Genomic DNA, 22,163 nt, shown 5'->3' with positions numbered 1-22,163 from the left:
GTAGCACATGATTTTGCCTGCACTGGGCTGGCTCCTTAGGATTTTGCATTAAGTGCTGCCTTAACACCAAGATGTGTCAGAAGGCCTGGTGCAGTCAGCGGGGCTTCAGCTGCTGCCCAACACGTCTGTGTTCCTTGACAATCAGCTTAAATGAGGAGATGCCCATTTGGTTTTGACTGTGTTGTAAAACTATTCTTCTAAGCATCTTTCTAAAGACTTAATGTATTTTGTTTGTGTTGTTCATGTAGAATGCTAAAAGCCTTTGGAACAAGCAGCATTCATGTCAGATCACTATAAAAATGCCTAGCGTGGATCCTGTTCTATGAAAGGAATGCTTTACCTTGCTCTCATCTGTGTGTATCTGTGGGTCTGGGGCTATGTTATCTACATGCACACGCATCTTTTTGCTGCTGTTCTCGTAATATTTATCTGTTCTCAGTATCTCCTCAAGTAAGGAAAACAAAACACTTAGAAAACAAATGAGGAACAGAAGGGTTTAGTGATCAGACACATAATGAGAAGGCAAAGCCTAATTTCCTCCACAAAGACTTATAGCTCTGTGTTTAATTCCCAACTGCTATGCTTTCAGGCATAGTGATCACAGTTGGCTTGGGTAGCAAAATGTCCTTTGGCTGTTAAGGTTCACTGCATTAAACTCCTTGCTTTTGACCCAAACTGCACTTGAAGGTGGAGTTTCCAGACTCTGGGTCAAAGCCTGGTCATTGATCAAATGCAATTTAATCACATTTCTAAGCAATCTGTCCTATGAATGCTAACAAATTCTAATGTATGCAGAACAAGTGAAAAAATCTGTTCATTGCACATTCAAGGAGCTCAGCTTGAGGGATATGAGACTGTTTTTTGAGCTGCAGAGTATCTGTGAGTATTGGTTGCTTTAATTGTCTTAAGGGTTGCAGGTTCAGTACCCCAAACCGATCAACACTACTTCTGTCTTGTGTTGTTTGCAAGCAAATTCTGCATTTCCATACCTGGCTTCAATTTCATACATCAATACAAATGATGATTTTGAGAATCAATTGGTAAAACTCCAACAGACTTCAGAGGGAATAGGAGTAATCCAATGCCTTAACAAGAACAGAACAAAACAAAACAAAAACAAATCAAACAAGAAAAAAAGAAAACCTCACTATGTTTTCAATAGCTGATATACAGCACAAAACATTCAATTGATTTATTTGGGTCATTAAGTACAAGGACAATTTTTCAAATTATCCAAATTAAAAATGAGTTATTTTGATATGAAACCTCCTGAGTGGCCAGTTCTCAAACTGCCCTGTGATCTTGGTGAACAGTGCCTAAATCAAAGCCCAGACCCATTCTGTAATTGCTCCACAGAGGACAGACACATGTTACTGCTCCCAGGTAACAACAAGGGCAGGCAATCTTTTAAATTTGGAACTTCAGGTCAAGGGCAGTGGTTCCACTCCTGAGCTTTGTCTTTAGTGAGGGAACTCATAAAAAATAACAAAACAGCAATTTAAAATATCAATAAACTACACCGTGAAAGATTGCCATTTTCCAACTGGGAGAATCTAGGCAGAGAAACAGTAACTTGGGAATGATCACACAGTGAGCCCCCAGGCAGAGCTGGAAATAAAAGCTAGAGGTGTGTGTGTGCTCCTATCTGCCACAGCAACCATTCCTCAAACACAGCTCGTGATCCTACCTGGGAAGCCTTGAAATACAGCTCACAATACGATTTGAAATACAGCCGTCCTCGACAGAACTAGCTCATTACTGAGGCCGAGGCAGCTCCAGTCTCTGTTTCAGCAGCGCCTTGCAGATGAATTGCTCTGTGGTCCCCAGTTTGGGAGGAAGCCAAAAAATGGCCCTGTCTGAACAAACAGGGCACCGGGAATTGTGGCACTTTGGGGTACGCAACAAAGCACTGGAATTCCAGGGGGTGTGTTGTGAATGCACACCCAGGACTTCCCGGAGCTGTTTTATGCCAGCTCGCAGTGACGAGGAGATCAAATCTATGGTTCTTATCGTTCAAAAACTCCCTGCTAAATATGCACAGCCTTTCATTTTCCATTCATTTCTGAATGAAATGCATGGATGCCAAACTAATCAGGGGCTATAATAGCAAATCAAGAGGCTATAGGATAAATCTCATTATCACAGAAAATGTTTGGTTACTGCAATCCCTTCTTTGTGTATTAATCTTACAATGTTAATTAACAATGTTAGGATGTGTTTGGTATTTTTGTAATGGGATGTTTAAATATCACCACAAACTCTGAGACAACAGCCAGCGTTATCCACGGGAATAAGAGATTATCTGGGATGAGTAGGAGCTTCATTTATATCTGGTGTTTCTACAGAAATATGGGATTGCGTAACTGCCTTTGTTCACGGTATGCAAAGTTTTCAAGGGCAGTGGCTCGTTTATTTGTTTTCCAGTGTGCTTAGCAAGGTCATCCATGAAAAAAGTGTGTTTTTTAATTTGTTTTTGGTTTTTGTTATTTTTAATGACAAAAATAAAAAGGTAGGGAACTCTGAAGTACGATCATCAGGTATTCTTGTTGCCTGCACATATGCAAAGTTTTTAGTGACCTTAGTAGCAGTTACATAAGCATATGGAGAGAAAAACAAACTCTTATTAAATGCTGTAACACATATGGTCTCCTGACAGGATGTTCCAAGCCATGCAGTGATTTTACAGCCCATATGCACTGTGCAGCAGTCCTTTAGTCTCAAAGCGGGAGTCAAAAATAGCATGTCAGCGTGAACTCGGCATTCTTTGTCTGTTATGGACAGTCTGCATCTTAATATTGAAATGCACCGGCCACTGTGGCTAGGTGCAGTGAAAAACAACAGTGAAAAAAAAAAACAAACCACACGTGTCTACTTGTGACTTGGTTGTAATGGTTGCTAATGTGAAACATGACACGGGATGCAAAAAATAAGCAACAAAGAGTAAGCACGCCGAAGGGGCATGCCGTGAAGCAGAGAGGTAAGGGGGCTGGCAGTTTCATGCTGGCTGTGTTGGGGTGATGCGGCCAACACGCCAGGCACGGTCCTGAGCCGAGGGGCATCCTCACAGGGCACATCCACCGCCGGGGCCACGCACGAGGGGCTGCACCAGAGCAGCCCGAGCAGGAGCAAAGCCCTCGTACCACCGAAGGCCGCAGGAGCGCTGGCCAAGCAGCGAGGGCTTCGCGTCTCCGACTCCAGCGGTGCAAACCCAGACCCCCGGCTCCTCCGCACACCCCCCCCCCCGCAGCCCCTTCCGCAGCCGCCGGGGCCGGGGGAAGCCCCGGGCAGGCGCTGCCCCTCGGGGCGGGCCGTGCCGTGCCGTGCCGGGGCCGGGCCAGGCTCCCGAGCGCTGCCCGGCCGCTGCGGGGACCCCGGCGGCGGCCCGGGGGATGCGGGCGCTGCGCGGGGCGCGGGCGGCGCTGGCGCTGCTGCTGGCGGCGGCGCTGGGCCCGGGCCCGGCCCGGCCGCACCCGCAGTGCCTGGACTTCAAGCCGCCGTTCCGCCCGCCGCGGGGCCTCGCCTTCTGCCGCCGCTACGGAGCCTTCGGCTGCTGCGAGCCGCGGCGGGACCGGGAGCTGCTGCAGCGCTTCTACCGCCTGAGCGCGCACCTCGACGGGCACACGTACGCCGCCTGCGCCGGGCACCTGCAGGAGCTGCTCTGCCAGGTGAGGGGCAGCTGCGCGGCACCGGGGGGCTGCGGCTGCACGGGGGGGTTGTGGCACGCAGGGGGGCTTCAGGTGGGCAGAGCCGCCGGGTGCCTGAGCACTGGGCGACGTGGGCACAGGGGGAGCAGCGCCCGCAGCCAGGCGGAGCTGCCTTGGCCCACGGCTGGGTGCGCTGGGGTCGGGGGATCCGCCGGGGTGTGCTCCCCAGGAGCACCTGTGCACCAGCAGCTTGCTCGGTGGGTTTTGGGCCCTTGGTGGGTGTCTGAGGATGTTGCTCTGCTCCGAGCCGTGAGCAGCTGGGAGCTGGGGGTGCGGGCAGGTACATCCTGCAGAGCCTCCGCACCCTCTTCGGAGCTGCTGAAGACACCCAGGAGGGGAGCTGCCTGTACAAAGCGTGCCCCTCGTTACACCCAGCTCACAGCATCGGGGGTTTCGTTGTGCTGGGTTGCAGCAGCCCGGTAGCATGTGCCAGGTGTTAGCAGTCCTGATGGGTGCAGAGTGATGCCCGAGGATGTGCCCCAGAAACCTCTGTGGCAGCCATCCCGCGCAGGGAGCGTTACCACAGGGTTGTGTTCTGTGGCCAGGTGCAGTAACAGGGTGATCCCAGTCTGTGCGGAGCAAAGCGTCCGACCCTATCATCAGCAGTGGCCTCGTGTGTATGAAAATGCCCCTGAGACAGAATAGTGGCAGCTCTGTGCCGTGTAAGTGTAAATCTGAAATTAATTCAGACAGTGGAGTCTAGTCTGCTGTGCTCAGATGGGATCAAAGTGGCTTTTCAGAAATCCTGCTCTTAGCATTTTGCAGGGAGCTCTTGTGTTTTTGAAAGTGTGAAGAGAAAAAGACAACCCTTTCCCACAAGAGCTTCTAGAGGTTTGACTTTCAGTTCATCTCACGTTGCACTGAAAGCAAAAAAACTTTGAATGTGTTCCTGAAACGAACAGTGGCCAAAAGTCCACTTGCAAGGAGAAGACAAGTTAGCAGTGCCTGCTAAGCAATATTTCTGCCTCTGGAAACGATAAGCAAGTCTCCTGCGTATGTCAGAAACCTGCCTGTTGAAAACTCGTTCAGAAGCAGTGAGGTATTTCAGTGTGGAAAAAATGATTCACTGAAATGTTCTAATGAGCTCAGTGCATCACCAGCCCTAGACGTGGCTACAAATGGTTGCACCTCTGCCCACACAAGCACAAAATGGGAGTCCAGGCACCGCAATTGCTCCAGAACACTCTGCTTTCATTTATTCACTATATAAAATTTATAGCCTATACCTGAATTAATAAGTGGTTTTCTGGTTTTCTGTGAATTATTCAGCACACTTCTGTCCCTTTCTGCACACAATTCATGATTTCTCTCAAATGTAATCAAATTATTTTGACAAGTGTTTCTTCTTGTACTCAAACAACCTGCAGTGGCAAAGGGACAGGGAGGTCGTACGTCTGTGCAATCCTGAATTCTGCTGTTGAAGCCTGGCATGAGCTCGCTGCTCGCCTTGAAATAGGTTTTCAGAGAAGCAGACCCATCCTGGTGCTCAAGCAGGGTGCCTCCTCTCTTGGAGTGGGAAACCTTCAAATGCAGAAAGGGAAGCGACCACTCCTCACTCCCAATTCTCTTGTTTAAATTGGTTTTCTAAGGCCAAATTTTCAGCCATGACAACTGCCTTGGCAAATGCTGCAGCTCTTCTCTGTCCCTGGCACACCTCTGGGCTCGTGTAACGGAGCTGAGTGCCATTACCCCATCTGCGTATGTAATTTCAGTGTTTTGTGTCACACGTAATCTTCTTTTTACCACATTAATTGCTGCTCATTTGAAGGCATAATAACCTTCATTTTGCAATGAATGGCTTGACATTACAGGGGGAAAGCTTACTGTACACTAATGATCTGTTATATGGCCTCTCAGCTTATTGTGGAATGTAATGGAAAATAAAAATTAAATATTGTGTGCACTGATCTGCTAATTTAAATACTTCAGTATCTTGGATGTTGTATCTTCAGCTATTGAATAGTGCTGTAATCTGCATTAAGCAGCTCCTGTAGCTTTTGTTTTTGTTTTAACTAAGCTGGTTTTGCTCAGAAGAAATGCCATCTAGGACTTAAAAAGTGCAGACTTTATTCAGGAAGGATAGTTTCTCTTACTGCATTTCTTGCCTCAGTTATTTATCTACCCCATGAAAATAACCAAGCCTCCACTGAGTCATGTTACATTATTTGGAGAGCACTTCTGAGATGCCTGTCGGGAAGATGCATTGAAACTGGAAAACATTTTATGTTTATTGCAAGGAAAAGCCCTTGCAAAGCAGAACCGAGTCACTTTGGTCAGTTTGTAATTTACACAGTGTTGTACTGGGTTGCAGTGGCAAAGAAAGAAAATGTGTCTGTCTGGAGGAGTTTTTGTAGTGGAGAATACCACAAGCTAGATGGACTTGAGTCAGCCCTTAGCTGGATCTCCAAGGCTCTCTGAATTAGGGTTGTGCTGCAGCCATTCCCAGGGGCTGTGGATTGGGACTGTCTCTTTTTCCTTTCTCCTTTTCTCTGAGAAAAGTCTCCTTTGCCCCAGTACAGCCTACTAGGGTGATGTAGCAAGATATGTGTCATCACTGGTTTTCGTTAGTGCTATGGTGGGAATAAATGAATACCCGCACATGGGAGCCAGATTTCTCCAGGAATATCGAAGATCATTTCCGTGAATGCTGAGATAAACCCACTTTCTAAGATCCTTTCCTCTGTTAATATATTTTCCGAATAAACCACAACATATGTTGTAATTAAGGAGAAATTTCTCCAATTAGTGCTGCTGCTCAGCTGTTTCAGATCTGGTCCAAAAATGGCTCGAGGCTCTCTCTCTCCCCCTCTAGGAATGCTCTCCGTACGCAGCTCACTTGTATGACGCCGAGGATCCCTCCACCCCCGTGCGGACGATACCAGGGCTTTGCCAAGACTACTGCCAGCAAGTGTGGCAAAAATGCCGCTCCATTTTTCGCTACCTCTCATCAGACCCGGAGTTAGTGGCGCTGGAGAACAACATGGCAAAGCTCTGCCGCTACCTGTCCTTGGAGGACACGGACTACTGTTTCCCACACCTGCTGACGAACGAGAACCTCAACCAGAACCTGGGGCTGGTGACGGCCGATGCGGAGGGCTGTCTGCAGCTCTGCCTCATGGAGGTGGCCAACGGGCTGCGCAACCCCGTTGCGATGGTGCACGCCAACGACGGCACCCACAGGTTCTTCATCGCTGAGCAGGTCGGCCTGGTGTGGACCTACCTCCCCGACCGGTCCAGGCTCGAAAAGCCCTTTCTGAACATCAGCGAAGCCGTGCTTACCTCGCCTTGGGAAGGAGACGAGAGAGGTTTTCTAGGTATTGTCTTCCATCCTAAATTCAAATTTACTGGTAAAGTGTATGTCTACTATTCGGTTGAAGTTCGTTATGAAGAGAGAATCCGAATCAGTGAGTTCAGAATTTCTCCCGGTGACATGAATACTTTGGACCATGGTTCTGAAAGGTATTGTACACACGTTTATGTATTTAAGATCTCAGAAGACAGCTTGTGCATTTTTAAGGACTATTAACGAATAAGACTTATTTAGCTCGTTACTGTTCTTGTGTTCCAGATCGTTACCAAGTTAGCCCAAGTCCATGCCTAGCACACTGAGACGGGGAAAACACTTCCTCCATGGATGAACTGCAAGTGCTCAGGGATAAAACATTCGTGTTTCTCAGTTCAGTGTGTCGGAAACATTAACTGAACTTTGATTGAATGCTATTTACAGTTAGTCAATTTTGTTTTATTTTTTATTTATCTATAAATATATAAATAGTAAGTAAACATAAATATATAAATAGTAAGTACATATAAATACATATATTTAGTAAGGAGGACCTTGATTATCCTTTACAATGGACTTCTGCAAAGCATGAGTGCAATTCATTCCAGTGCTAAAGGTTTCCCAAAGTGATGGAAACAAACTCGGTGATACTGTACCAGCGATGAATTTGTCCTCGTGTTTCTTTATCTGAATGAGAGCTCGACCCCATGACATTACAAATTTAATAGCAAATTAAATAAAATGCAAATCACCATGCTGTTACTGAGAGCATTTTGATTGGAAAATTTATTTGCTTGGGTCTGACCCTGCAGTTGATCCACATTAATATGCAGAGATAATTAGGGGTTTGTTTGTGGCAGTCTATGGGCTTATAACTTGTTGCAGAACCACAGGACTGAACCACCATGTGAAGAGGCCCTTGAACAGCATTCATTTTAAGAATTTTACTTTGTTACACAGGCTGTATTAGGGCTTTCTTGTCACTCAGCGGTGGGTGGTTCTAGCTCAGAAATGCTGATAGGCTGATGACAGAAGGGGGTGCTGGTTTATGAAGCAGTTGTAGCAATTCAGTGGAGGTAGCACTGTACATGACAGGGATCGAAAATGTAGATGTGCTTCTCAGGAAGGGCCTGTAGACATGGCCAGTCAGCAGCTCAAACCTGCAGATGTCAAAACCCATGAGCTGTCTTGTTTAGAAAGCTGTGGTCCTGCTGTGTTTGTGCAGGCACGGCTCCCACTGACTTCATCCTGAGATGCTGTCCACCAGGGAGCTGCGGGCTGAGGCTCTGTGTGCATTGCGCCTGCTTGCCTGCAGGTTCCTGCTCAATGCATTTTGTTTTTTTTCCATCTTCTTCGGGAGGTTGAGGGAAATCCACATTTCTGATCCTCCCTCGCTCCTTCTGCCGGCTGCAGCCCGTGTGCTCGGTCAGGAGTGGCAAAGTTTGCAGCAGGTGACAGGATAATTACACGGCTGGCTTCCTTCCCACAGTTTACAGTCTGGTCGGGGCTGTAACTAGCTGTGCTTTCAAAAGGGGAAAAGTTCACCAAAGATGAGGTGTTGCAAGTGATTATTGTCATATGTTTTTGCAGATATTAAAAATAAAAGACCAGCATGAAATCTGGGCTTTTCTAGAAGCTGGAATAAAACAAGCTTCAGTTGTTACACCTGGGAACCTCCACTGCATGTATTCCTGGCTTTACCTTTCTATAAATGTATACTTTCATGTATTTCACTCTTTTCTTGGTAAGAAAGAGAAGCTAGGTGCATTAAAAAAAAAGAACAAAACAAAACAACCAAAAGATATAAAAGCAAGAGGTGATTAGGTTTTAAAATGAAAGTAAAGGTTGTTGGCACTGCTTTGAATAACCTTTGCTTTGTCAAGATGCAGATCTGTTGGTGGTAGTGCTTTTAACAGTTCTGGAAGTTCACGGAGTCCTGTGTATGTAATTGTCCTTTAAGGATTCTTCCCTTTTTAACAATTTAACTATTGCATAAGGTTTGCAAAGTCTTAGGTCGCCTTGAAAGAGCCTGTCACGTCAGGATCGTGCCAAATGCTGTACAGATGCACAGATGGACGGAGTCCTTTCCCGTGCAGATTGCAGTCTGATTTGAGCTGAGATTCCTTTTCTAAAGGAAAAAAGAAAAAAAAAAAAAAAAAGCCTAATAAAGAGGAAGGAAGAATCAGAGGAAAAGTATCATTACAAGTATACCCTGCCATGTACTTTCCCAGATTTCCCTTATTACACGATTTGGTTTTTCTGTAATCCAGAAAATATGTCGGAATTATATAAGGTTGGAAAATCAGTTGTGCCCAAGTAAGATTCAGCAACATGGATACGGAGGAGGACACATCAAAGCTGGTCTGCAGCCGATTGCATGTGTCAAGGACCAACTGAGCAGATGTTTCTGTGCCCTTTGCTTAGGACTCGTGCAATAGGTAATGCTTCCTTCCTGTTTGCGGTTAGGATAATCCTGGAAATCGAGGAACCCGCTTCCAATCACAACGGAGGAGAGCTGCTCTTTGGCGATGATGGCTATCTTTATATATTTACTGGAGATGGAGGCATGGCTGGGGATCCGTTCGGGACCTTTGGAAACGCCCAGAACAAGTATGAGCCCCTAAAACTTTGTGTGCTCCACGTGTCTCCCCTGCTGCCCTTAGGTTGAGAAGAGGAACTGGGGGAGGTAAAACTGGGGGTGTCTTCTGTCCCGGGCTTACTTTTTCCCTAACACTGCACTGATATACGTGCATACCTCCCATGGAGGGACTTGTGTTTTCCAGAACAGAAACAACGAAACCCAAGGCTTTTAAAAACCATCTCTGAATGAAAATGCCCGTTAAACTGAGGTCTAGTTTTATTTCCCTTCTTTCTTTATTTATTTTCTTTCTTCTCCCGATACAGATCAACACTGCTGGGCAAAGTGCTGCGGATCGATGTGAACAATAACGACCGGGGGCCGCTGTACAGAATCCCTCCAGACAACCCTTTCATTGATGACCCCCAGGCTCGCCCCGAAGTCTACGCCTATGGAGTGAGAAATATGTGGCGCTGCTCCTTTGACAGGGGTGAACCTCAAACGAAGGAAGGGAAAGGGCGTCTCTTCTGTGGGGATGTAGGACAGAACAAATATGAAGAAATCGACATCGTGGAGAAAGGGAAAAACTACGGCTGGAGGGCAAGGGAAGGATTCAGCTGTTATGACAAAAAGCTTTGCACCAATTCTTCAATGGGTAAATATAAGTTATCTCTAAATTAGCTGCATCTCACACTGTGCAGTTTTCTGCACCTTCATTTTTAATTCCTGCCTTCAAAGCCTGACAGCTTGGTTGAAAACATCCATTTTTGAGATTTAGGTCTTTATGGGTTCAGTCTAGAATGGAACTGACTTGCAGATAAATACTGAAAGTCCAAATGTTGCCATTTTTTTATTTAGGAGAAAAATGAAATGTGCTAGCTGTTGTTTTTCTGGGCAATACATGTAGTTAGTCAAATATCCTAGTGATTCTGTGATATTGAGGGATGATTTCATCTTTTCCACATAAAATAAGCTTTACTGCAGAAGCAAAGAAAATCTGGAGAAATTCTGTTTTTCTCCGTAGCTCACAAGTGGTGACCTTAGAGAAAAAGAAGAACAAATGCAGTCTGTAAGCTGGCCAAACTCTGTGTGCGCTGCCTGCTTTGCTGGTAACTGGATGTACATTGTGTTTGGATTCCTTCTAGCTATGCCAAAAAGGAAAATTTTAATTTATTTTTTACTTTTCAAATTTGGGTTCGAGGTATTGGCTGGCTGGCTAAATGCTGGTGTGCATGGTCAGTCTGGCCTGGACCACATCGTGTTCTGGAGCATCTCCGTGTAGATCCAGGGAGGCCACAGGGCTGGCACTGGTTTGAGCTGTCTGAGATTCTGATTTTTTCTCTGTGATGTGCTCTGTGATGTTGTTGCACATCCTTCCATTTATTAACGTAGCTGCAAGCAGAGTGAGAGCACTTAAGTGTTTTTTGATAAAACTTTTGAGAGCACAGAGCAGGTTTTTTGCGCTCCCTCTGCTGAAGCAGTTGTCAGAGAGCCCATTTAGCGCTCTCTGTGTGACAGCACCTCTGCTAGCGTTCATGGTGAGTGCTTTACTGAGGTCTCTGGGGATTCAGAACAATTTCTGATGTCTTTAGAGACCCTTCTGTGAGAACAGTGAAATGCCACAACCCCTGTACGGCGATAAGTGCAGCGTAAGCGTAGGAAACACCTGCTTTAGATGAAGTGTCCCTGGTGCACAGCTGCCAGGTTTGTGACTTGAGGCTTCCAACACAGGGGCAGGGAGGAAGGCTGGGAGGTAGGAGGGGAAGGAGGGGTAGGCCCTACGAGGAGATACCTGTCACCAGGAGTTTCAAAAGGGGAAAGGGGGAAAGAGAAAGCACCCTCAAAATCAAGTCATCTCCCTTTGTTTTGCCTCTGTCTTGTGTTTTAACTTAATTTTGCAATGAATGTTGCAGAGCTACATTTTGCCTGTGCCATACCATAAATATTTGATGGCCCTTTCAGGTTGAGCTCCCCCGTTTGAGAGAAACACAAGCTATTCGCACTGACATCTGACATATCCTTTCATCAGTGCCTGCAGTCTGGAGTCACCTGCCTCTTTTTTCTTGCCTTTCACCACATAAACCCAGCTGCATTGGGCAAGCATCTCCTGCACAGAGGCAGTGTGTCTGAAAGCAGCCTGCAGACTCAGGCAGGCTGGTTAGAGGTTGGCCAGAAGCAGCACTAACAGAGCCTGGTTGTGGAGGAGAAGAGCTCAGATGAATGGTCAGGTTTTGGTGGAAAGCACTCAGGCTTATCAGGAATTCATCCCATATTGCAGGTGGGACTCCAGCTGGTCTCCCTGAGCTGATTTGTCCTTTGTTAGCTCACCCAGCTAGCTGGGGCTATCAAATTTGTTTAAGAAAAGAGAAAATCAAACTAAATTTGTCTCCAGCAGCAGTTCATTTGATTAAAGGTGCTCAGGTGAACCCAATGGTACTGTGCTAGTCTCAGACCCATCTACAGAAACAACCAGTCTGCATCATACGCAACACAAGGCAAGCCACAGACGTTTTCTCTTTGACAGATGACGTGCTTCCAATCTATGCGTACCCACACAAAATGGGGAAATCTGTTACAGGAGGCTATGTCTATCGAGGTTGTGAGTCCCCAAACCTGAATGGCCTGTACATATTCGGTGATTTTATGAGCGGGTAAGTAAATATTTCTGACACTAAGCTGTTACCCCCAGCCGAAGTCCTCCAGTGGTGCTACACCTGCTTGCAAGTGCTGGTGCTGCGTGACCACTGCTGGCCTGCTGCTACGTGCTGCTTGCAAGCAGCGTGCAGAGCCCGGCAGCTTATGGCAGGGGGCTCACGTGGCACGTTTTATACAGCCTTTGCTCCACGTTGCTCTACAGGAATGTGATCTCCGTGTGCCAGCAGCTGTTGATGTCACTGGTTCACACTGTGTCAGTACAAATAAAGGGGCAAGGATATGGTGTTCACTTAGAATATAGAGAATAGTGTAAAAATGCATACAAATACATCCTGAAAACAGACAAAGAAAAAAAACCACATAAACCAAACAACAACAACCCCCCCAAAAAATCTCTGATGCAACATTTGCAGACACCAAAGATATTAAAAAAAAATCCATTAAAATCCCTTAAATTCTCCCCTATCTCAGGGGCTTGTGTTGCCCCTGAAAGAGAAGGTGTTGTGGGTGTGTTTAATGTATCTGTTTTGCTTTTCATTTCTCAGAGGAGCTGCAGCTCATATTGTTGCTAATGTGGGTAGAAAGCATTAAACATCCTTTCAGTTTTCCTAATTAACGTTCATAAATCATCCTCTTGGTTGTTTGGTGCAAGTTTTTTAATTTTTTTTTTTCCTTTGCAGACGCCTGATGTCTTTGAAGGAGGATCGTACCACCAGAGAGTGGCAGTACAGTGAAATCTGCATGGGGACGGGACAAACCTGCATGTTCCCTGGGCTTATCAATAACTATTATCAGTACATCATCTCTTTTGCTGAAGACGAAGCAGGTAATCATTTAATTCATCTCACCCTAAATGACATGCTTACAGTTTCTCTTTGCAGTGAAGCACCTGAGAAGAGGTCATGGAGGCCATCCATTGATGGATGCAGGAAAGCAGATGTAATGGGCAGTAATTAGGAATTTGCTCATTCTGACCTGGAATATTTGCGCCTCTCAAAGTGAATCAGAGTGAAAGCTCTGTGTTACATCTTGAATGAGGCATCTGCAAAGGGCTGTTTAGGAGCATATTTTCTTAATGTCACTTGGGATTTTGCTCTGCGTAGGACTGACAGATGTAGTCTCAGTGGAGCTTTATGTAGCTGTATTTGTAACATTTTGCATTCCAGGAGGGAACTGCTGAAAAATCACAGAATCATTAAGGTTGGAAAAGACCTCCAAAATCACCTGGCCCAACCATCCCTCTAACACCAATATCACCCACTAAGCACCACGTCCAACCTTTAAATGTTTTAGATATTTACATTGTATTTCAGATACAATACAGTGGCATATAAGATACTTAATGCTAAAGTCAGTGTATTTATGAAAAGTGTAATTTTTAAATGGAAATTTTAATTCTCAACTAACATTGAGAAGCCAGTCCTGGGATGAAACCTGGTGTTTGTTACCTTTGTACAGCAACATGGTTAATTACCGAGCACTGGAGATGGGCAGGCAGAGTGTGCAGCTCCTGGCTGTGGACAGACAGACTGACAGGGAGAGAATGAGCCCTGCAGTGAAAGCTCTGTTGCTAAGTAGCTTCAGGTGTGACTGGGAAAATGCAGAGTTGGTGTGTTATGGCCCAGTTCTTAAATGTCTGTTTTTCCTATACAGTTGTACAGATCATTCCCCATGTGGATGTTGGGGAATCATAGGCATTGTGCTTTCCTGTTTTACAATGGAAATTAAAACCATCCAAATTCAGTATTAGCTGAAAAGTTTGAATTTGGAATTTTTCTCGAGTTAAAATCCATTTTCTTTAATTGCCAGTGTTCATGGAAGGTACAGCTGTTTTGCAGTGCTGTGATGAGAAGAATATCTCACCCTAAAATCAGGATGACATGGCTTAAACGAGTGTTTTAGAGCCAGGTGGATATATGGCTGGAGTCTGTTCTCAGATGTAGTTTTGCCTTGAGCTTGTTTTGTTATAATGGAAAGGAATTTGTCAATAACAGTTGAGTGAGTTTTTTCCCTGCAGTGAACGTGTCTTTGGTGTGCAGGCAGCCTGGTTTTACAGGTTTACCACACAGTTTATTTTAGGAAGCTTTTCTTCACAGAAATGTTTATTTTTGAGGCTGTTGTACTGATGAATGTTAATCCAGCCAGAGCAGTGGATGTATTGACATAGTGGGGACACCTGTATTTTTGGCTGATTGCACACCCACTGGAAAGGCAACAGCCCCATCCCCTGGCAGCTGAGCGTGTCAGGGACACCCCAGGTACCATGCTGTGTCTGCGGGGTGCACGTGTGACAGCCTGTGTGCTTCAGGGACCCCACATCCATATTTCTGCCTGGTAATTTCCAGAAGAGAAACTTGGGATGTGGAAGGAGAGTGTTGGAGTGGACTGCTTGTCCTGGCCCCTGCTGCACAGTGGGAGGAGAGGGATGGAAATGCAGTTAAGAGAAAATACGTCAAGTAAATGGTGATGGAAATTGTTTGGCTGAAGGTCGAGCCCTACCCATGCAGCTTGACAGAGCTGTCACAAATCCAAATGCCTTTCTTGTGAGATACATTTCATTTTGTGAGAAAGCAAAAACAAAATCTTGTTCTCCTGTAATTCACCCCAAAGGAGTGCTTCATTGAAAAAGGCAGAAAGGAGTGTGAACAGTCTTAATTTCCTTTCATTTTGTTTCAACAGAAGGAACTTAGGGTTTGACTGTTTTACATTAGTGAAGCTAAAGGACACACTAAACATTTTTCCACCAAACATGCAGCGCAAATTTGTCAAAATAATGTTTCGTAGAATCATGGAATGGTTTGGGTTGGAAGGGACATTAAAGATCACCAGTTCCACCCTCCCTGCCATGGGCAGGGACACCTCCCACCAGAGCAGGCTGCCCAAAGCCCCATCCAGCCTGGCCTTGAACACCTCCAGGGATGGGGCACCCACAGCTTCTCTGGGCAGCCTGTGCCAGTGCCTCACCACCCTCACAGTACAGAATTTCTTCCCAATATCTAAACCTACTCCCGTTTAAGTTAAAAGCCATTACCCCTTGTACCATCACTACAATCCCTGATTGTCCTTCCCCAGCTTTCTTTGCCCCCCTTTAGATAAGTTTCAAGGCAATATGTAAAAGTTCCATCTCACTGAGTGTATTTTTTTTGCCACTGCAATGCAGATGAACACTCATTACAATCCCAAATGCAAAGCCGCACTGTTTGCCTCAGTAGCCAGACCCCTGTCTGTCAGTCTCATCATTTCTTGACGCTCCATGACCTGTGATGCTGAGTGCCTTTGTGCTGTGCAGGACAGAAGCTCCACAGAGAGTTTTCATGGCTGTGTGTGATCTTTTTCCCAGGGGAACTTTACTTCATGTCTACTGGCGTACCGAGCGCCACGGCTCCCCATGGAGTGGTGTACAAAGTGGTGGACACCTCCAGGTAAGGGATGCTCCTGCTGCGAAGCCCAACCTTGGTGCTGTGCATCCAGGTGCCCTGTGCCCAGGCAGCCAGAGCTGACCCTGCTGTGCTTGCTCAGACAAAGCAGAAGGACAACAAAAAGGAATATCAAAAAAGTACAGTCTTAGTTGAGTGTTTTAGGAGGGAAAATGGCTTGGGCGAGGAAATCGGGCCATTGTCACACCTTTGGGATCCCATGGGCTTGTGTCTGAGGCTGGACAAGGCAGGGAAGAGCAGTGTTTTACGGGAAGACTTATAGCTGTTTTTTCCAAGTTGGTGTTTTTAAAATATTACTATTGTTGGCCAAACCCCAGAATATTTTTAGCTAGACATGCAGGATGGGACTTTTTAAGACTTTGCTTTTATTTTTTCAAACGAATTAAATTTACAGCTTTAACTATCTGAGCATTCTCTTGAACCAAACCACTGTTCTATTTTTATGTTGGAAAGGGACCCCAAACTGAAACAGACCCCAGCGCTGCTGCCTGTTTTGCTCTGACTCGTCCTCTGTCAGGAGCATTTTCCATTAGCTAACACAGTGGAATAGTTCCTGTAAACTGTGTATTAAGAGGCTTGTGTTACACAACCTTTGCAAAAATAAGAAAGCAGAAGTCAAAAGACAGTTGCAAGTTCAATTTTAAGAAGTTTCTTTAGTCTGTAGGCAGTAGCAATATGAATAAGAAAGAATTCACAGGGAAATTCATAAAAGTAGGAATATAATATCCCTGTGGCACGACCAAGAAGAACTTTTTGCCTTCCACAGAAATGCAAATGGAAACAATCCTAATTACAAAGGAGTCATATCCTCCAAACACATGCATCATGCATTTTTGAACCAGTTTGAAAACCTCTGAAGAAGCTACAGATTAACAGGCAACCTTCATAGGAAAAAGTGATTACGAGCTGGATGTAACTTCTCAGAAGTGAGCTGTAATTCCATGGCACACAGATCTGTGTCAAAATAATGTGTGGTTCTAAGAGAAAGCCTCTGTAGGAGACGCTTCGAGTTCTTGTTTGAAACTAATGCATTTTTGGTACTACTAAAATGGCAAGTCATCAGCAGTGACAAATCACAGACCTCTTTATTCTCCACCTGGCTGCTTTCCACGCTTGTATTGACTGTGATAAAAGGGAAAGTATTTTGTTTTGGCTTTGTGTATGAATAATAGTCTGTTATTTCACTTCTCTGAAGACAGCCGGAAAAGTTGCGTTAGTATGACCTTTGTATCAGATGTTCAACATACGCTGTCTAGTTTTGTGATTTCTAGTTTCAGTCTGATTAATCTCTTTCTGGATTGCTGGGACCTGCCAATGTTTTATTTCCTTAATGGATTCAGCAATGGCAAGTGAAAACACAGCCAGAGGACTCCACTGACTTGTGAATATTTGGACTTTGATCAATGGAGATATGTGATTGTTTAATTATGTTTTCTACTGTAAGAGATTTCTTGGATCATTTAAACAGATTTTTTTTTTCCAGTGAGCATTACATTCATCGAAAAACAATGGGAAGCAAAGGCTCATGATGCCACTGGAAAGGAATTAATTGTACGCCCTATGTGTCCCTTTTTTCACAGGAGAGCACCACCAGGAAAATGCCGAGTTGAGCCTGTGCCAGTGAAAGTAAAAAGCAAGCTCATAAAGTTTGTGCCAAAGGAGAGTAAGTGTCATTGTTGCTGGTTATTATGGGTGTGTGTTAGCTGGCAGTAAATATAAACTCAAAGCTTGCACTCTCCCTGTGTGTGGAGACCACCCAGAACTGCAGGCTTCAGAGTATCCTCAAAATTAATTCTTGCCAGCTGGTTTGAATCCGAGGAGTTGGTTCAAATAAGGCATGAGGCAGGAGGTATTTCCCCTCTCCGAGCCATGTGAAATCTCTGCAGTTTTTGCCCTTGTACACTTACCCTTTTCTGTGCTGCATAATAACTGTTTCATTACCAACAACTCGCTTTCCCCATGACTGTTTCTGCACCGAGACCCGGTGCTCTGTGGCATTTTTCAGCGATAAATGATTTTTGCAGTGCCTTCAGGAAGTGAGGAGCACTTGAGGAGATGAAGGATATTATGGCTAAAGGGTTGGGAAATAGCTCATTGAGCAAGGCGAGGTTTGAGTCATTGTTAGTTGTAAGAGGGAGAATATGTGATGAGAAAATGCTCACAAAAGACTCGAGTGATCAGCCATTCAGGTGAACTTTTGGCTTATCCAAACCCTCCAGGGCTTCGTGATTGCTTCATACTGAATGAAGCATTGTGCTGCTAAAAGTGGAGTAGTCAAAGATGTAGATGAAGCTGCAGCAACCCAAGCGCCGTGTTAAATGCAAAGAATTAAATACACCATTAAGTTCTCAAAATTAGATTAGGCAGCATTACATTTCTTTTCCTCTATGCATTTTGTTTACACGTGTAAGTACGTAGCCAGTTCTCTAACAACTTCATAATGACGTTAGTGTTACTGTAGGAACTCTAATGTCAGACTCCTCTTATTTAATTTTTAATTACATTAATCGCATTACACTGCATTTGAATCATTGATGAGTTGTACAGCTTTGACTTCACAGAGGAATGAGGGCACTCATCACCTTTTAAGATTGAGTCTTTAGGGTGGAACAAGATCTAAGGGTAATTATTAACTGTTGACATGCCCAAGCACTCAGCACCTCTGTAGAAACATTTTCCTTTGCAAGCTGTGAATGCAGTTTCCAAGCATTATTAACTTTTTTCATGTTCAGCCAGCTTTGTCTCTGTTTCTTCATAAGCTTTATTCTCTATGCAAGTCCAAAGTTCAGGTTTTTAAACTATACACATAACTAAATCTTTTTGATTTTGTTTAAAAGGTAGTTTTCATCACATTGTAATGTAGAAGCAGTGGAGAGATTCCGCTAAGCCTTTCAAGAACTGAATTCACATTCAGGTGAAAACCAAGCATGAAAAATTTGATTCAGAAGCATGAAAACAAGGAGGTAGAGCTGTAAATATGTTGCTGTTTGGTTAGTGTTTACTGTGAGTGTGACAGAATAAGCAAAGCACTCAGCTTGCATTAGCTGGAAGAATGAATTTGTTGCAAAGTGTATTTAATAAACAGTCCACTGAAGAGTAACATAAAGGTAACAACTTGATTGAGAGACTTGCTACATACCATTCTATGAGCTCTGGGATTTGGGAGTGCTTTTCCAGATCAGATTCCAGCACCCGAGGTGTGCACAGGTAAGGATTTCACATTTATGTCTTGCATTCAGAACCTCAGCTTCCAGAGAAGGCAAAACTTTTCATGCTAGCAATACCGTTTTTCTCCAAAAAGCATTATTTGGGAGGCTCTTTCAAAAACCAAACCACTGCATGGGTTTGTCTTTTGAGAGCAATGGATATTAAACATGGAAAAGACAACTGTATTTTTCCCTGTCTCTTCTACAAAATAAATGATGAATGAGAATGGATAAATCTAGGAAATCATCCAAATGTTGTGATGTCTTTGCAGATGTATGGACACTGTCAGAGCTCAATTGATTATTGTTCCAAATAATTCTGAATTGCTTCCTTCTGACAAGCTAAAACTTGTTTTTAAGCTAAAAATAGAGCATATGTGAATAAGCAAGTCCAGTTACGCCTGGAAACTGTGACAGTAAAGAATTTTCAGCTCTTTGGAGTTCAAGGATCTTTTTTTTTTTTTTTTCTCTTAAGGAACTAAAAAACAACTCCAAATCCTGTTTTATGTGTTGTCCTGGCAACTCCCTTCTTTTTGCACATTCCAGTTACCAGAGAGAATTGATTTTGAATGTTCGCGATTTCAGCCCCTTGAATAAAGCATCTGGCACAGTGGGGAGGCCGGAGCGCTCGGTCTTGTAATGATCCCGTCATTAGTAATGAGGAGAATGGCAGGAACAGTGTGTCTCTCTACAGCGCTTTCAGCAGGGGAGAAGGGTCCGGTGGGGAACTCCTCTTCTGGCTGTGGAACTCCAGCGCCGACCCTTTAATGTCCATCCTGAAGTTTTGCCAGTAGACTGCTTGGAAATTGGGTAATGTTTCCTTCTTGGAAGAGTCTTATTTATTGGCATTAAGCCGTGCAGTCATCTCCGCTAACTAAAAGCAGCAGGCGTCTCTAGCTGATGAAATACTGGCTTACAGGGAACGCTTTTGCTTCTCAACAGGACCAAGTAAGCAAATTCCAAGAGAGGAGTTAAATCAGTCAAAAATCAGCGCTGTATTTGTATCGTGATCCTTAAGCAGTACCTTCCGAATGTCACACTGATAATTTCCTGGGTTATTCCCCAACAGAACTCATTGTGAAAACACCAACGCCACGTCCCCGGCTGAAGACCACGACCGAGGCCCCAGGGAGAGGCTGGCCAGACCCTGCAGCGTCCCACACGCCAGCCCTGGACCGAGTGGACCAAATCCCAGTGCTCCCAGTGAACAACAGCAGGATGCCGGTCCCCACCCCAGCACCGAGCCCCAGGGTCCCCAAGCCTGGGAAGGGGGAGAGGAAGGGACAGCGCAGGAAGAAGAAACCCCGCAATGGTGCCGTGCGGCTGATGGACCACCGTGACCGTGGACGGAACCGGGGCCGGGTGGAGGTCTACATCGACGGAGAGTGGGGCACGGTGTGTGACGATGGCTGGAGCTCAGCGGCTGCTGCCGTGGTGTGCCGCCAGCTGGGCTTCCCCCATGTGGTGAGGGCCAGCAAGAAGGCGGAATTTGGGGAAGGGACCTCGCTTCGTATCCTCCTGGATGATGTCCAGTGCTCGGGGCAGGAGAAGACGCTGCTGGAGTGCGCCCACGCCGAGGTTGGTACGCACAACTGCTCCCACGAGGAGGATGCCGGTGTGGTGTGCAGCCAGGAGGAGGTGTCAGACTGGTGATGGGAGCTGGAGAAGGCAGCTGAGTGACAACGAGCATGTCCCCTTCTTGCCCAACCCTCTAAAGCAGCATGAGCATTGAGGAGGGTGTGATCTGCCTGGGGGATGCCACGTCTGTTTGAAGTCATCTTGGGTTTTCTTCACCTTCATTCCCATGCATCTGCCTTGGTCTGCCTTGGAGGGAAAGAAAAAGCAGGATGAAGAGGTGACTCGAGAGTGCGTTGTGGGCAACTAACGGGTTCATATGGGGTCTTTTTCAAGCAGACAAATCCAAACCTTAGCAATTACACATAAGAAAAAGGATGCCCTTTCTCTTGCCCTTTCACCTTTCAAAATGCAGCATTGCCCAGCCATGCTTCACAATGTTTAGCCAAAAAAGAAATTCCCAAATGACCATATTTCACTTTTGCTTATGGAGGTGTTTGCATTGTTCTCCTTGCTTTGCTGTTTGTAGTTCTCAGTGGTGGTTTCTAAGTATGCATAAATCAGTGCCTTTCTTTGCAGAATACAAAAGTAGAATTTTTTGTTAACTTTTCAAGTGCTAGTTTAAAGGAAAATGGTTCTTTTGTAATGCTTAATGTTGGTGTAAGCCTATGGATTACTGAAGATAACCATGTCTAAGCAACAGTCAGGTGAATCAGAAAAAGTTGTAACATCCTAACATACTGCCTGGAAAACAGTTCTCCAGGTTACCATAGTCTAAGGGAAAAGAAAATCTGGTCTTCTGTACACAAAGAGGATTGATAGTCAATTCAACCCTGAAGATACTTTGTATACATTTTCCACTTTCTCAAGCATTGTGAAACCATGTGATTTTTGCATTCCGTTTTTACAGTTGTGGAAGATGCAATGTTGTGGGGTAGTAATCCTGTAACATGTACCCCTTTTGAAAGAATATTAAAAACTAAAACAAAAAAAAAAAGTCTGAAATGTGTTTTTCACCAGTGTAGTGACTGGAGACATGTATTCATCCTTTGAGGTCTCTGCATTGGATAGGATTTTGCCTGATTATTTTTTTCCTGATGTAATTGGGGTAGGTTTTTTTCTTACAGTTCACACAAAAACATGAGGAAGACACAATGAAACAAGTGCAAAATGCCTAGTGCATCCAGCAAAGTCCATAAGCAAGACCTGGTATCAGAAGCTCTTCCTGTGGATGTTTTAATTCCCCACTTTCAAGTTGACGGTATCATCTTAAGCCCAGAACATAGATGTATATGGTAATGTGTATGGTAAATAACATTGTATTAAATGGCTTTTCCTGAACTTTTTCATATTTCATTAAATGCTTTTCGATATTAAAGAGTTACCTTCACTATACAAAGCAGATGAACAGGAAACTAATGCTGCTTCCCTAGTTCTTATTAAGTCTAAAGGGGAAAAGAGACATATAAAGTGCCTTTTGCATAATAATTCTCTTCTTTGTAAAACCCCCAAACGCTGCCAGGAACCAGCCAGCAGGCCTTTCCTACTGCAGGGAAGGTGCAAGTGCATTTGTTTAAAGTGCAGAAATTCATTTCAAGCACATCAAAACGTTCAGGAAACAAGAGAGGCCTTTGTAAATTCTATTAAAAGAGCTGGCAGCTATTTAGCTGATGGGACTAGAGGGCTGGAAGAAAACTGAAGGCAAAGACACCTTTCTTTTCCAGA

At 44.9% G+C, this 22,163-nt stretch overlaps 1 protein-coding gene across 1 annotated transcript; it reads left to right on the top strand.

Moving 5' to 3' along the window:
• The first annotated feature begins 2,997 nt into the window (after positions 1-2,997).
• On the top strand, positions 2,998-21,435 carry HHIPL1 (HHIP like 1). The gene is made up of 9 exons (XM_027458471.3): positions 2,998-3,665; positions 6,517-7,163; positions 9,454-9,597; positions 9,892-10,220; positions 12,090-12,216; positions 12,901-13,046; positions 15,561-15,642; positions 17,238-17,320; positions 19,933-21,435. The coding sequence occupies exons 1-9, from the start codon at positions 3,390-3,392 to the stop codon at positions 20,514-20,516; spliced, it is 2,418 nt and encodes an 805-aa protein (XP_027314272.1). The 5' UTR covers positions 2,998-3,389; the 3' UTR covers positions 20,517-21,435.
• The last annotated feature ends 728 nt before the right edge of the window (positions 21,436-22,163 follow it).

This window comes from Anas platyrhynchos, chromosome 5 (assembly GCF_047663525.1).
Source record: "Anas platyrhynchos isolate ZD024472 breed Pekin duck chromosome 5, IASCAAS_PekinDuck_T2T, whole genome shotgun sequence".
Taxonomy (NCBI): Eukaryota; Metazoa; Chordata; class Aves; order Anseriformes; family Anatidae; genus Anas; species Anas platyrhynchos.
This window is presented reverse-complemented; position numbering and strand designations above follow the sequence as displayed.